Raw genomic sequence first — 14,175 nt, 5'->3', positions numbered from 1 at the left:
ATGATTCACTCATTACAAACAGGGTTGTACTTTGTAGAATGCTAGCTACATTAACCACCATATTTGCAGAAAATACTTCCAGAAACTGGAGCTAAATGCTGCATTTCATTTGAAAACTAAGTTCCCAGTCCGACACATTCTTTAATACAGGCCAAATATAAAATTGACATTCCCTCGTTAACATGGTACACCCATTAAGGAATGTGGATCTACGGTCAGTTCGGTTCGAACCGCTTGTCAGAATATGAACACTGCCGTTACTGTCGCAGGCCGATCTCAGAACTGCGCATTGAATCCAGATTTTTTTCTATCGAACTTGTATGCTTGCAATGTGCCCGCCCACGAGGGAGGTTAAAAAGCTTTGGTTTCCACCTCCGGTGTCGAAGAGCTGCCATCTTGGTACCCGTTTATATACAAAAATAAGTAATATTTCCAACAAATTAGGAGGGAAAACTGATTTCAAACGTGAGACTAGTCAAGGGACATATGCTCGGTTCATAATAAGCACTTGACGCCGGATCAAGGTAAGGAATGAACGGCTTTTACAGCTACCAACCCATGAATGTAATCTGGCTCGCGTTAGCTTGCTAACTAGCAAGATCCTGGCATCTCAAGTAACATGCTATTATCAAATCAAGTCTTTATAGCACGGCAACACAGCCGCATGGTAGCAGCAGACACGGAGACGATGTGTAAATAAAATGCACATAGCATAACGTTTAGTATACAGGACATAGCTAGCTAATTTAACTATGCTGCATGGTCTCCCACACTTGAAAGAGCGGACTAGCTAGCCATTTTAGCCTAACGTTAGACGCAGTTTTGTTTTGCCAGCAAGCGAATACAAACAGCATTCAGGGCATCAAACGACGGGTGCCATCAGTTCACACAAGACGGTAAGCAACTTGTGCGCATACGTGTAACAACAACTTACAAAAAAAACACGATTACTTGTGAAATGCGAATACACTGTTCCATAGCACTCGATGAGGCGTGCGTGAAAGAATGCTGTTAACCGGATGTGGAAGTAGTTTTTTCTCTCCGTGTAAAATAGGAATTTCTCTACTGACTTCCCCCGGAAAACCAACAACTTAATATCAAAGAGTTTCCTGTGTTGTATCTAATGTTGCCGAGGGGGTTTATTAAATGCTTGTGTTGGAAGTGTTGATCGGTAATGGACACATGGCCGACTCTATTGCGTTTTCACCACCGAGGCGCGTAAAATGGCTACTCGGGACCAGGCTCTGGCTTTCACCCCGAAAGAGAGCCGCATTTGAGTGTGCTTGTTTACTATGTTGCAATCATAAATCGTCGACTTTTCACCAAGCGGGCGATATATTTGCCCCAATATAAAACGCATAACACTTAAGTGAATATCGTTTTCGTTGTCGCTTGTTATATAATTTGAGTTTAATAATGTTGTCGGATAGACTTGCTTTATTACTTTTCCAAAGAGATAAAATTGTTTTGCGCCAATGGATTATCAGATGGTCGTGTGTAGAGATGGTTTCCCCGCCCTCGGCGGCAGTACTGCGTCAGTCCATCCATGTGGAATACACACCAGCGTTCCCTCCAGCGTCGTGGCGCTCTCTTCCACGAGACACTCCTGTTGAAAGTTCTTTGTTTGTGTGTGTGTGTCAGTGGCGATTTTAGACCCTTTTGCACCCCTAAATTTCATCTCAGCAACCCTAAAAATAATTATGATAAAACAAAAAAATATATATTATTGTTTATTATAATTTGATGCTGGTAGTTCATGAAGAAAGGCACATCCTTAGTTTTTTCATTCAATATTTTGCATAATGATACATACATGTATTGTTAACCAGTGAAATTAGGGATTTATTACAGGCATGCAAACTCCTCACCTTTAGGTGAGCTCACCTTTTTGAAACCAAAATGGGTAACCTACGTGATTCATGCAGATCCGATGAGGGGGGGTGGCGGGTCGTGGCCGTGGCCAACACAGCATTTTACCCGTGCTTCCCAACTTTACAGCTGGCTCTGGAACCAATTGTAACTCCTAATGCCTAAACCTCACAGCCAATCAGAGGCAGATTGGGGAGAGGTTTACAGACCCATTTTACATCATCTAGTTATTGAAACAATTTAAATCCAAGATTAAAAAGGATGTCGATTGGATGTGTGTTAGCTTTACAGTAAGTGATGGTTTTTACTTTTGCATTTTAAAGTAGTTCAACACAGGTAATCCTGTTTGTTTAATTGTTTTTTATGATGTATGCTATACAAAATGTCTTTGTTTAAAAGAACATGACATTGTCTACAAGAGCACAGATTCTACATAGATCTAGCCTCTTCATTTTGCTCTGAAAGTGCACCAGATTCATGCGTTTAACTTTAAAATGTAATCAATTTTCTTTCGGGGGACCATGCCCCTGGACCCCCTAGAGGGTCAGGGGTTCGCTGTATCCTTCTAATCTTTGTTACCCCTGACCTGTTTGCATGCCTGTTATTAGCAAAGGGGTTTAGCACTTTTGCAAAGCACTGTATCCATGTCACATTCTCATTGGGACCTGAGCACCCCTAAAGGTCTGATCCTAGAATCGCCCCTGGTGTGTGTAATTGATTAAGATGTTGGTCATCTTTCTGTAAAATTTAGTATTTTGACTGATTTGCTACAGGTTTACTCAACATCAATACCCTACGTTTTGTATTTTGAAATATTAGTATGTTAAGTGTTTACCCAATAATCCTGTTCATTCATTTTCACCCAGAATAAAGTGAACTATATGATGACAATGAACAAATTAATATCTACATTAGTCAGATTTAGTACATGAAATAAAGACGGCATAGATTTTAACAACTACGAGGTGCCCTGGCTTTGGCCCTAGCCGAGTGCTTCAAACTTTGACCCGTTGTTTGCGGCGTGTCCTGAAGTCCCCTCTCTGTCTGTGTGTGTGTCCTGATGTCCCCTCTCTCTCTCTCTCTCTCTCTCTCTCTCTCTCTGTCTGTCTCTGTCTCTGTCTCTCTCTCTCTGTGTGTGTGTGTCAGATGTCGCTGGTGGACCTAGGTAAGCGTCTGCTGGAGGCGGCTCGTAAGGGCCAGGATGACGAGGTCCGAACCCTGATGGCCAACGGTGCGCCCTTCACCACAGACTGGGTAAGAGACTGTTAAATATCACCACAGACTGGGTAAGAGACTGTTAAATATCACCACAGACTGGGTAAGATACTGTTAAATATCACCACAGACTGGGTAAGAGACTGTTAAATATCACCACAGACTGGATAAGAGACTGTTAAATATCACCACAGACTGGGCAAGAGACTGTTAAATATCACCACAGACCGGGTAAGATACTGTTAAATATCACCACAGACTGGGTAAGAGACTGTTAAATATCACCACAGACTGGGTAAGAGACTGTTAAATATCACCACAGACTGGGTAAGAGACTGTTAAATATCACCACAGACTGGATAAGAGACTGTTAAATATCACCACAGACTGGGTAAGAGACTGTTAAATATCACCACAGACCGGGTAAGATACTGTTAAATATCACCACAGACCGGGTAAGAGACTGTTTAATATCACCACAGACCGGTTAAGAGACTGTTTAATATCACCACAGACTGGGTAAGAGACTGTTAAATATCACCACAGACTGGGTAAGAGACTTTAATATCACAAGAGAATGGGTAAGTTCAGTTGACTGGAATTTCCTTTGGCACTGTGTGTAATCACAAGCAGCAATAACATTTCAGGATATTGAAGTGTTTTCCTATGCATACCAGGCTTACCTATACAAATTTTACAAAAAAAATGTGTGCTGGTATGCAAGGTTTGAAACGCTGTTAAACCCGCTAATATAGGTGATGCGTGTTCGAACTTGACCCATTTTAAACTTTTGAACAACGGTTTTTCCAGTTCCAAACGTCCGAGGCTGGTACCAGCATGTTCAAACAGGACCCCTCTTTAGCCTCATGGCTGTTTAGAAGTGCTCCAACGAGTTATATAGTGGAAATCAGGGTTATGTTTTTAAATATAAAAATGTGAAATAAGCGGTTTCGGCCGTGAGAAATCAAGTACCGGTAGTTTTGTTGGCCAAAAAAAAAAAAAGGTGAAAAGTACAGCAGAAAATCAAGGATCAGAAGTGCATCGATCTAACAGTATTTCGGTGGTCAACGTTCGGAATCTCCCTTTCTCATTCACAGCATTGTCTTTAGCCTGTCTCGACAGCATTTGAAGCATTCCAAGCGCCATTTTGTTCATTCTGTCTCCCTCCTCATCTCCCTTTGTCTTACTCGGTCTTACTCGTAGGAGTCAGGTGGCTGAGCGGGGAGGGAATCGGGCTAGTAACCCGAAGGTTGCCAGTTCGATTCCCGGTCATGCCAACTGACGTTGTGTCCTTGGGCAAGGCACTTCACCCTACTTGCCTCGGGGGAATGTCCCTGTACTTACTGTAAGTCGCTCTGGATAAGAGCGTCTGCTAAATGACTAAATGTAAATGTAATGTAAATGTACTCCATAAACCCTCATCCCTGGTTCTGTCCCCCCCCCCCCCCTCCAGTTGGGAACGTCCCCCCTCCACCTGGCGGCCCAACATGGTCACTACTCCACGGCTGATGTGCTTCTCCGAGCAGGCGTCAGCAGGGACGCCCGCACCAAGGTGGACAGGACCCCTCTACACATGGCCGCCGCCGAGGGCCACACACTCATCGTAGAGCTGCTAGTCAGGGTGGGCAGTCTGAAGAGGAGTGTGTGTGTGTGTGTGAGAGCGAGAGACACGGGGGGGGGGGATAAGCAGTAAGAGAACTATGTCGGACTTTGATGGGCATTTGATAAATGTTTACACCATCTCTCTCCTTCTATCCTCCCTTTCTCCTTCTCTTTCTCTTCCCCTGCATCATCTCCTCCCCTACCACTCCCCCTCTCTCTCTTTTTCCTCTCTACTCTCCCTCGTCCCCCTACCCTTTTCCACACTTCATCCTCCTCCCCCCTCCTCCTCTCCCCCCTCTTCTCCCTACTCCTCTTCCACCCCCCACACACACACACACCCATGCCCCCCTTTTTCCTCTCTCTTCTTTCCTTCCTCCTCCCCTCTGCTCTCTTCTCTCTCCCTCCCCTCCTTTCCCCTCTTCCTACCTCCCCTCTCCCTCCCCCCCTGCCCTCCTCCAGAGCGGGGCAGACATCAACGCCAGGGACATGCTGAAGATGACGGCGCTCCACTGGGCAGCGCAGCACGGCCACCAGGGCGTGGCGGAGATGCTGGTGAAGCACGGCGCCGACGTCCACGCCGTGTCCAAGTTCGACAAGACGCCGTTCGACATCGCCGCCGACAGCCAGAACGCCGACCTCATGCTGCTGCTGCAGGTCAGGAAGAGTGATGGGGGGGAGGAAGGGAAACGCTTCCTGGGTCAAAGTTCATGTCAAGATACTGATTGTGTGTGTGTGTGTGTGTAGGAGGGCATGCAGAACCAGGTGAACCTTAATGAGAGCAGCGCCACCTCCCCCCAGTATATCATCCAGGGCATCCCTGGACTGCAGGGAGGCGTGGTCAACCTGGCAGACCTCATCAACAGGGCCAACGCAGGTACACACTCGTATATGTATACACGCATACACACACACGCGCACAACAACCTCAAGCATTTATTTGTTTTTAAGCATCACTTCCCCCTCTCTCTTTGTGTGTGTGTGTGTGTGTGTGTGTAGTTGAGTCGGAGGACACCATCGCTGCCAGCTCCCTGGATCCCAGCATCCAGCGTGTGGTTACCGAGGGAGGTCAGAGGGTCATCACCATAGTAACAGACCAGCATGGCAACCTCCAGACTACAGGCGGGCTGGGTCAGCAGTTCTTCCTCACCATGCAGAACGGACAGCAGAGTAAGTACATAACACGTTTGAAGCACGCCCAGGACATGCCTAAAGCATGCCTAGAACATGCTACACAGTGATCTGATCACCATGCAGAAGGGACAGCAGGAAAAAAACATGCAACATACTTGTCACACACTAGCTACATCCATCCTCTCTGTGCTGGTGTGCATGCTGTCATCCATCCTCCAGCTCCACTTCCCTGTTCTTGACATGCTTGCTCATTGGTCAACTGTTTTGCAGTGTTGGCGGTGCCGGCCAATCAGGTGACAGAGGAGGTGGTGGAAGACGAGATCCAGCCGCCGCCCGCACGCAAACGGAGGCTGGAGTCCTCATCCAATCACACGGATTCTGGAGACACGGTAAGTGATGAGACAGACACAGGCGGTGACTCCCTCCCTCCCTCCGCCTTTCCCTCCTCCACTGTCTCTCCCCCTCCACCCTTCCTGTTTCCCCTCTTTCCTCTAACTTTTATCCATCTCTACCCTTCACCTTCCCCTCCCTCCCTCTCCCTTTCCCCATCCCTTCCTCTTTTCTCTGACTCCCCCTCCATCCTACCGCTGTCCTTCTCTTAACTCCCCCCCCCTCCAGGAGATGTTACAGAAGCAGCTACAGGAGGCCAACAGGAAGGCACACGAGTACCGCCAGCAGCTCCACAGGAAGGAGCAGGAGGCCGAGGAGTACCGCGTCCGCCTGGAGGCCATGTCCCACGGCCACACCAACGGCAGGGCGTCCCCCGGCCCGGAGGAGGTGGTCCTGGAGGAGGAGGAGCTGGAGGAGGAGGAGGTGGTGGAGGAGGAGCTGGGCAGCGTCCAGGTGGAGTCGGCCGACGGCCAGGAGGAGATGGTGCTGCTGCACGAGGGGGCGCTCGTTTTGAAGAGCGGGCCGGGGCTGGACTGCGGCGGGGAGCAGGTGACGCTAGTGGAGACCACCTGCGGGGGCGAGGACGGCTCATAACGCCTGGAGGCTCGGGGGAGGGAGGGATGGACTGGAGGAGGAGGAGGGAAATCATACACACGGACTCGGGCTATTCAAGGAAAGCCTATACCTTTTTGTCGCAGCTCTTAATCCTTTATTATCTCCTCCTTCTTGTTTCACTCCTTTTATGTACAATAGTTCTTCTTCCTTCTCTGGTTACTCTGATTATTATTATTATTATTGTTGAGTTGGACGTCAAGAGGACTTTAAATAAAGGAAGTGACTGACCGGTCTTCCTGTGCGTCACACTAGTTGCCTGGGAAACGTCTGTGCTTCCTGGAGAAGGTGGGCCATTGAGCATAGAGATTTCTGCATGGAGCCAATCACCAGGGTGCCACACCGATGATATGTATAGTGAGGGGGCGGGACTTTGAGACTTACTGCAAGTGTCTTAATTGGTGACGGATGTGTTTATTGTGACCAGGTGTAGTAATTAATGGCCTGGTGTGTTGATTAATGCTCAAGTTTGTTATTAACAGGCTTTCTCACTGTCAGCTCCCTAGCCTCCCTCCTTCCACTCCCTCTCTCTCCTCCTTTCCCCTGTTCTCCCTCTTTCTCCCCACCTCTTCTCTCTCCCCTGGCACAACTTTATCTCTCAGGCTGTCTCCCTACACCCTCCATCCTCCCCTTCCCCTCAGCCCCCCATGCTTCCATCAATTCACCATGACCATGATGATAGTATTTTTATAAGCTCCGTAAGCCTTTTTTTTATGTACATATAAAATTGTATTTTTGTATATGTATGATTTGGATGCGTTGGGATATATTCTGCCTGTGTCTGTGTAAATGATAAAGTGCCCATTTTAGCCATGCTCGTCTCACACGCACCAATGTCTTTCAGGGACATGTCTGTCTCGTCGCCTTTCCTGTTTCTGCTCTGGTCTCTCTTTAACGAGCCGCCGAGACTAACTTGCTTTCTGCGAATGAACTCTGACCCCCAAAAGTCCTAACGCTTCGCCAGGCGTCCTGCTATCGGACGCCACGGCTGTTTTCACGCCGTTGCATGTAGAGAGGGAGAGTGGGGGTTGCTTTTCGAGTGCGTTTCCTGTTTGGCCTGCTGTTCCTTGTGTTCTCCTGCAGGGGGCGCCACCCTCCTGGCAGAGCTCCTGTGTCGGGGCAGAGCTGAGGGGAGCTTCCTGACACCAGGAAGAGGAGTGAGTGCTGGTGGGAGGCGCTGTGTCGTTGCTGATCGCACACGTCGATGCTTTATTAAACACATTCCTTTTGTAACCTGCACCTGTTTGACCTCTTCCGTACACCAGCTTCTGTTACTGTTGTCTGACAAAATGAGAATTTTCTAATAAAAGGAACTTCACATCCCAAAACACAGGGACACATCCCCTCCTGGAAACGTACTCTGAATCTTCCTTGTTAGAACATGAAATAATTCATTTCGATAAGGGTACCCTTGTACAGAATGTTAGCGTGCCGAGAAACTCGGGACAAGATGTTTGTTTTTGTCTTTACATCCATGGTTTTCTGATGGACATAAAACTAATCCTCCGTGAACGAGATCCTCTCATCCTGAACACCCCCTGGAGGAGCCAGGAAACAGCAAAAGAGAGAGGGGGGGGGGCAGGAGAGAGGAAAGGAAAGGAGGAAAGGCAAGAAAAATCAGGGAGGAAAAAGGTCAAGAGCGCAGGAAAGGGGGGAGGAGAGGAGGACGAGGGAACAACAAAAGCTGCTCTGGTATATTGTCTCATGTCAAGAGAGCGTTCCGTTGAAATTGATTCCGAATCCCTGAAGTGAATAGGAAGATGATTCATGAAAGGGTGTAATCGGATTGAATGTCATGCTTAATAGCACATTAAATCAAACTGGAATTTGATTTCTTCACGTAGGAAAGTGGAGCAGCATGCTGAATCGAAGCTCTGCAGACGACTGACAAAACCGGGTTAGATACACCTGGAACTGGACGTAAGGTTGCCGTTGTGACAAACACATTTCCCCTTGGGGTTGATGAACTGATATCTAATCTTGTCTAATCTCGACCAGGCAGGGTGGCCTTAGTGGGCTTGTTTGCGGGCTTGTGAACGGGGGTCGCTGGGATCACACGAGGTCAGACAAGGTCACGGCGTCTGTCGGGGGAGGGGACACGGGTAGGAGAGATGCAGGTATTTCATGAGAAGATGCTGTCAGAGGCCATCACTGTAAACTTGCTCCTCCCCTCACACCTGCAGAGAGAGGGAGGGAGAGGTGGAGAGAAGGAGAGGATAGAAAGAGGAAGGCGTACAGAAGAGGAGAGATAAACTTAGTTCATATCTGAGTGGTGTGTTTTCCACATCTTTCTATCCTGAGCTGATTTGTCCTTTGATGCCTTATTTTGTTACAAAAAAAACTAATGTCTTGGTCGACTCTGGAGAGAGAGGAGGAAAAAGCGAGACGATAGATAGATGGATGGATGGAAGGACGGATAGATGCAGAGTGGGAAAGAGAGAGATGGAGGGAATGAGCAGGAGAAAGAGAGGGAGGGATAGGGAGACAGAGATGGAGAGCCGCAGAGAGCGACATAGATGGTTGGTGGGTTTGAAAGGCAAGTGTCGGAAGTATGTGATGAACTATCTTTGTGTCCATCAGGGATTGATGAGGGTTATTGATCTTAGCTGAGGCCTCAAGAAGAGAAAGAGAGTGATGGTGACATAGAAAGATGGAAAGAGATGAAGAAAGAGAGGGCGAGAGGGGCTGGGAGACAAATAGAGGGAGAGGAGGGGAAGAGAGAGGGAGAGAAACGGAGGGTGAAAAAGAGGGGAGGTGGAGAGAGAGATGGAGATAGAGACCGAGGAAGAGAGAGAGACCAAATGGAACTGTCAGCTTGCCTCTATGGGGTGAAGGAGGGTTTTTCATTGCCACGGTGACAGGAGCTGAAATAGACGGATTAAAGAGATTCTTTAGATTCCATCCTGAAACAATGCACGTCTTTTCTGCTCTTCTCTACCTCCTTTGGCCATCCAGACAGAGAGAGAGAGAGAGAGAGAGAGAGAGAGATGCCCTATGCAATCCCAGTCTGTGATGGAGGGACCCTGCAGGTCGAGACAATAACACAGTCTTTCTGTTCTTCAATCTCTGGTTCCTCGCCAGTATACTGAGCCACACTAGCTGAACTAATGGAAGAGAGAGGGACAGACGGAGGGAGGGAGAGAGAGAGGATGAAGAGGAGACCGACAAAGAGACAAAGAGAGAGAGAGGAATGCAGAGACAGAGAAAGTAAAATACATGGAGTGAGAGTGCAAAATAGAGAGGTAGAGAAAAAGAGAGGTAGAGGATGGAGGGGTATAGTGAAAGAGAGGGGGGAGTTACTGAAATACCTGGAGCGAGAGAGATATAAAGAGTTGTATAGAGAGTGGGATGGAGAGAGAAAGAGAAGGAGAGAGAGAAAGATGGAGAGAGAGAGAGAGTTGTATAGAGAGAGGGATGGAGAGAGAAAGAGAGAGAGAGAAAGAGGGATAGAGAGAGAGAGAAACAGGAGTGTGATTTTTTTGGAGATGGGAACAAAGTAATTAGCCCTCAGCCTGCCCTGAGGGAACCGCTCCAGTGAGAGCAACGGTCCTGTCCGATAAGGACCCGTTCCCACGGCGACGCTCCTCCACACAGCCCGGCTAGGGGGAGCCAATCAAAGCCAGGGGAAGTTTATTCTTAAGTAGCAGGAAGTGATGAACACAGATCAAGTAGCTCTCACAGGTCAGCACCAGCTGAAAAGCTCTTCTCCGGAAAAGGAAATAAAATGAATTTGTTTCCAGGAGAAGCGAGGTGGGGAGGAGGGGTGAGGATAGGAGGGGGAGCAGAGAGGAGGGGTGAGGAGAGGAGAGGGGAGGGTGAGCAGGTTAGCAATGCATCATCGTGACACGCTTACAGAAACGTGACTCCGGGGCCTGACAGCAGGATACGACCGGAGCAGAGGGGTCAGGGGTCAGGGGTCAGGGCTGATGACATAGAGGAACAACACAGAACATCACACACCTGAATGAGAACCTTCCAGATCAGAAGTTTGAATCCAATCAAATGAAATATTGAATTCATAGTTCTATGCCCCTTTTACGGTTCTTCTTACGGGTACGTGGGCAGAAATATGTTCCCCACATGTTTGGAAGATGGACTCTGCGTGTGTCAGCACCTGTGGGGGTCACTGAGGGTGTGTGTTTGTGTGTGGGGGGGGCAGTCTCATGGCAATGGGGGTTCAAGTAAACACAGTCACAGGAGCTCAAAACACTTGAGAGGGCGATGTCTTGCCGTGTTTCGACGCATTGGAATCTGTTGTTCTGTCACACGATTCAGCCGGCATGACGTGGCTGGCAGCCGCTGAGTGCTGGGGGGCGTCTCAGTGCTGGGGGGCGTCTCAGTGCTGGGGGGCGTCTCAGTGCTGGGGGGCGTCTCAGTGCTGGGGGGCGTCTCAGTGCTGGGGGGCGTCTCAGTGCTGGGGGGCGTCTTGTGATCGTGTGGTTTTGGTTTTATCGTTGTGTTGGATAGTGGTTCCGGTTGTTTGTTTCTCATGGACGTTGTTGTGTTGTTGTGGTGTTCTCGCCCATGTTCCTCCACGTCTAAGAGAGAGAGGTAGAGAGAGAGAGAAAGAGAGAGCGGGTGGGATAGAGAGAGAGAGAGAGAGAGAGAGAGAGAGAGAGAGAGAGAGAGAGAGAGAGAGAGAGAAGAGAAGAGAAGGAAAGAGTGAGAGACTGAATGCAAGAGGGATAGACAGAGAGAGAAAGAGAGGGAGAGAGACAGCCGGCATCGGCCGCCTATTTTAAGTGGTGGTTACCATGGGAACCGTTGGATTGGTGAAACGATAGACCGATCATGTGTTGGGCTGCTCTACGGGGTGGGGGGAGCTCGGGTGAAGGTGTGTGTGTTCTGGAGATGTGGGGTGGCGGGGTGTGTGTGGGTGTGTGTGTGTGTGTGTGTGTGTGTAAATGAACACACACACTGTTGCTCACCGGCTAGGACTGCTTTCTGGAAAGGAGAGAGAGTAAGACAGAAAGAGAGAGACAGAGAGAAAGAGACGATAGAAGGAGAGAGACAGAGTTCCACTGTTGTTTTGGCAATATGAACATTTGTCCTTTCATGCCAATAAAGCCCATTGAATTGAAATGGATTGACAGACAATATCTCAGGACTGCTCCATACAGCATGAAGTTCCTTGGTCTCTGACACCTTGTCTCTCCCTGAGCTGAAATACCTCCATCCGGTAATTACCTTGCCCCTTAACGACCTTAACCCTTGTGCTGCCTTCGGGTCACATGACCCAAAGGTTCATAACGAACCATCGTTGTGTTTACCCAATTTTACCCAATACAAAAACAAATAAAAATAATTTTCTTTTAACCTTTGCAATGTGGGGGGTCTGAGACAGCCCATCAGTTAAAAGAAAATGCTTCACTTTGTTTTTGTATGAGGTAAATTTGTCGCAATACGACGGTGGGTCACAATGACTGATGGGTCGGAATGACCCGAAGATAACACAAGGGTTAATGACCTTAAGGACCTTAACAACTTTAACGAGCCTTAACGAGCCTTAACGAGCTGTAAGGTGAACAAGCCCAGTTAGCAGTGTGGGGCAGTGCTGTGTAAGGGTTATTACTGTCTAGTGCTCCTGATGGATGCTCTCTCGGTGGGGTTGTGTTTCTCTGGTACTCCTTGTCCCTCCTTTCCATACACACACACACACACACGCCTCACCCCCCCCCCCCCCCCTCGTACAGGACCCACACACACGTCAGCATGGCCTTGCTGTGTTGCTGGCCTGGTGATTCTGCTGGGCTGGGCTCTGTTGCGTCCCACAGATGGTTTCCACCCGCTCCAACTGTAGCAGTGCCAGCCATCTGCTAGGGTTTAATTAACATGGCCATGGTGGTGGCCTCGGAGATCCTGTATGTGTGTGTGTGTGTGGTCTGAGTTGAAGCATTTATCACCATATGCACAACACTCTACTATGAGTAGAATCATGTTTACAGTTTTTTCCGATTGCTTAAACACAATTTTGAAAACAGAGCTCCCTTTGTCAAGACACAACCAACGATTCACACAACCAGACACACAAGTAGCAGAACACCTCCAATCTTTTGCAAAATGAAACACTTCGTTCAAAAGTATGGGCTACACTCATTTATAAAACCCAAGTCTGTCACCGTATGCCACACACATGGTTCATAAAATTGGACTCTGTTTGAACCAGTTACACACTGTTGTGCACAATTTAAAACACTTTTACAGTAACTATTCTTTTCTAATGATATAACCTGCTTGATTTTGTCAGAGATATTGTTACCGTAGAGTACGTAAAGTACATGAATATGTTGACCCAACACAACACACAAGACTAGTACTGCACACTGATGAAAATATGTACTGTACTCTCCAACTGTACTCTTTATGTCTACGTAAAGTTTGCATTTTGTGCATAAGATCAGAACATATTTCAAATCAAATACTGTAGTAGGCTACATACTATAAACACAGCAAATACAATTGTGTAGACAAAAGAAAGCATACAGCAAATGAAATCCAGTACATTGTTTCAATCATGGACTGCAGTGAATGGGTAAAAACAAGATACTGATGTAACGCATATAGTAGGCTACATTTTACTGTACTGTACTGGAGACAGTAGGTAAAAGTAGTTTTCACCTGTGCTCTTGTCAAAATGTCCAAATTACTGTTGCAACAGTATATCTGCTGAGGTTGGGCTAAACTCTCTGTCCAGCCTCTCTCAATGTTGCCCCATGGTTCACAACATGGTCAACCAATGTTGCTTGATTTTCATTAGATACTGTAAATTTGGCTCTATTCTTCCATGGCCTCCAGGTCTACCTCTCTCTCTCCTTACCACTCTTCCTCCACGGGCTACCCCTCTCATCCTCACTGTCTCTCTCCCTCTACCTGCAACATTGCCTTCCATTTTTGATGAGGACCGGTACACTGACCTGTTGCCTTTTTATGGTGCTTACACCTGATTGGTATGTTTCCAATTAAGCACTTTAGTGCTTGTACACTTGATGCCCGTGTTTGATCCATTCGTTCATGTGTGGCATTTTACAAGGCAGTGTCTTGATAAGGCAATTAAGTAACATAATCTTCTATTTCTGTATGAAAGTGTGTTTAGTGATTTGCAAAACACTGTGTGTAGTATTTTGCAAATAGTGTGAGGCTGAGAATGTGCTTATAGTTGTGCAGATCTGGGCGGCTGACGAGGCTAGAATAGTGAGGCTAGAATAGTGAGAATGAACTGAGGTTGGGGAGGAGAAGACAATAACACAACTCCCATAAGCCACCTCTTCTATGCACCTGATTGCCATATCAATGACACACCTGATCCTCATCAGCGAAGCCAACGTATAACTCAGGCCGGTCAGAAGCCTGCTTTAA

General features: G+C 47.6%; 1 protein-coding gene across 2 annotated transcripts; it reads left to right on the top strand.

Annotated features, from left to right (window-relative positions):
* Positions 1–321: 321 nt before the first annotated feature.
* On the top strand, positions 322–8,147 carry gabpb2a (GA binding protein transcription factor subunit beta 2a). 2 transcript variants are annotated; one of them, XM_062486688.1, is made up of 8 exons: positions 322–896; positions 3,016–3,123; positions 4,538–4,705; positions 5,146–5,340; positions 5,431–5,560; positions 5,683–5,853; positions 6,088–6,206; positions 6,436–8,147. In XM_062486688.1, exons 2-8 carry the CDS (start codon positions 3,016–3,018, stop codon positions 6,799–6,801), a joined length of 1,257 nt encoding a protein of 418 aa, XP_062342672.1. In that variant the 5' UTR covers positions 322–896; the 3' UTR covers positions 6,802–8,147. The 2 variants fall into 2 exon arrangements, with proteins under 2 accessions (XP_062342672.1, XP_062342671.1); XM_062486687.1 differs by having other exon boundaries at positions 323–524.
* Positions 8,148–14,175: the final 6,028 nt, after the last annotated feature.

This window comes from Osmerus eperlanus, chromosome 20, assembly GCF_963692335.1.
Source record: "Osmerus eperlanus chromosome 20, fOsmEpe2.1, whole genome shotgun sequence".
NCBI lineage: Eukaryota > Metazoa > Chordata > Actinopteri > Osmeriformes > Osmeridae > Osmerus > Osmerus eperlanus.
Note: the sequence above shows the minus strand (reverse complement) of the source record. Positions and strands in the feature narration are given on the sequence as shown.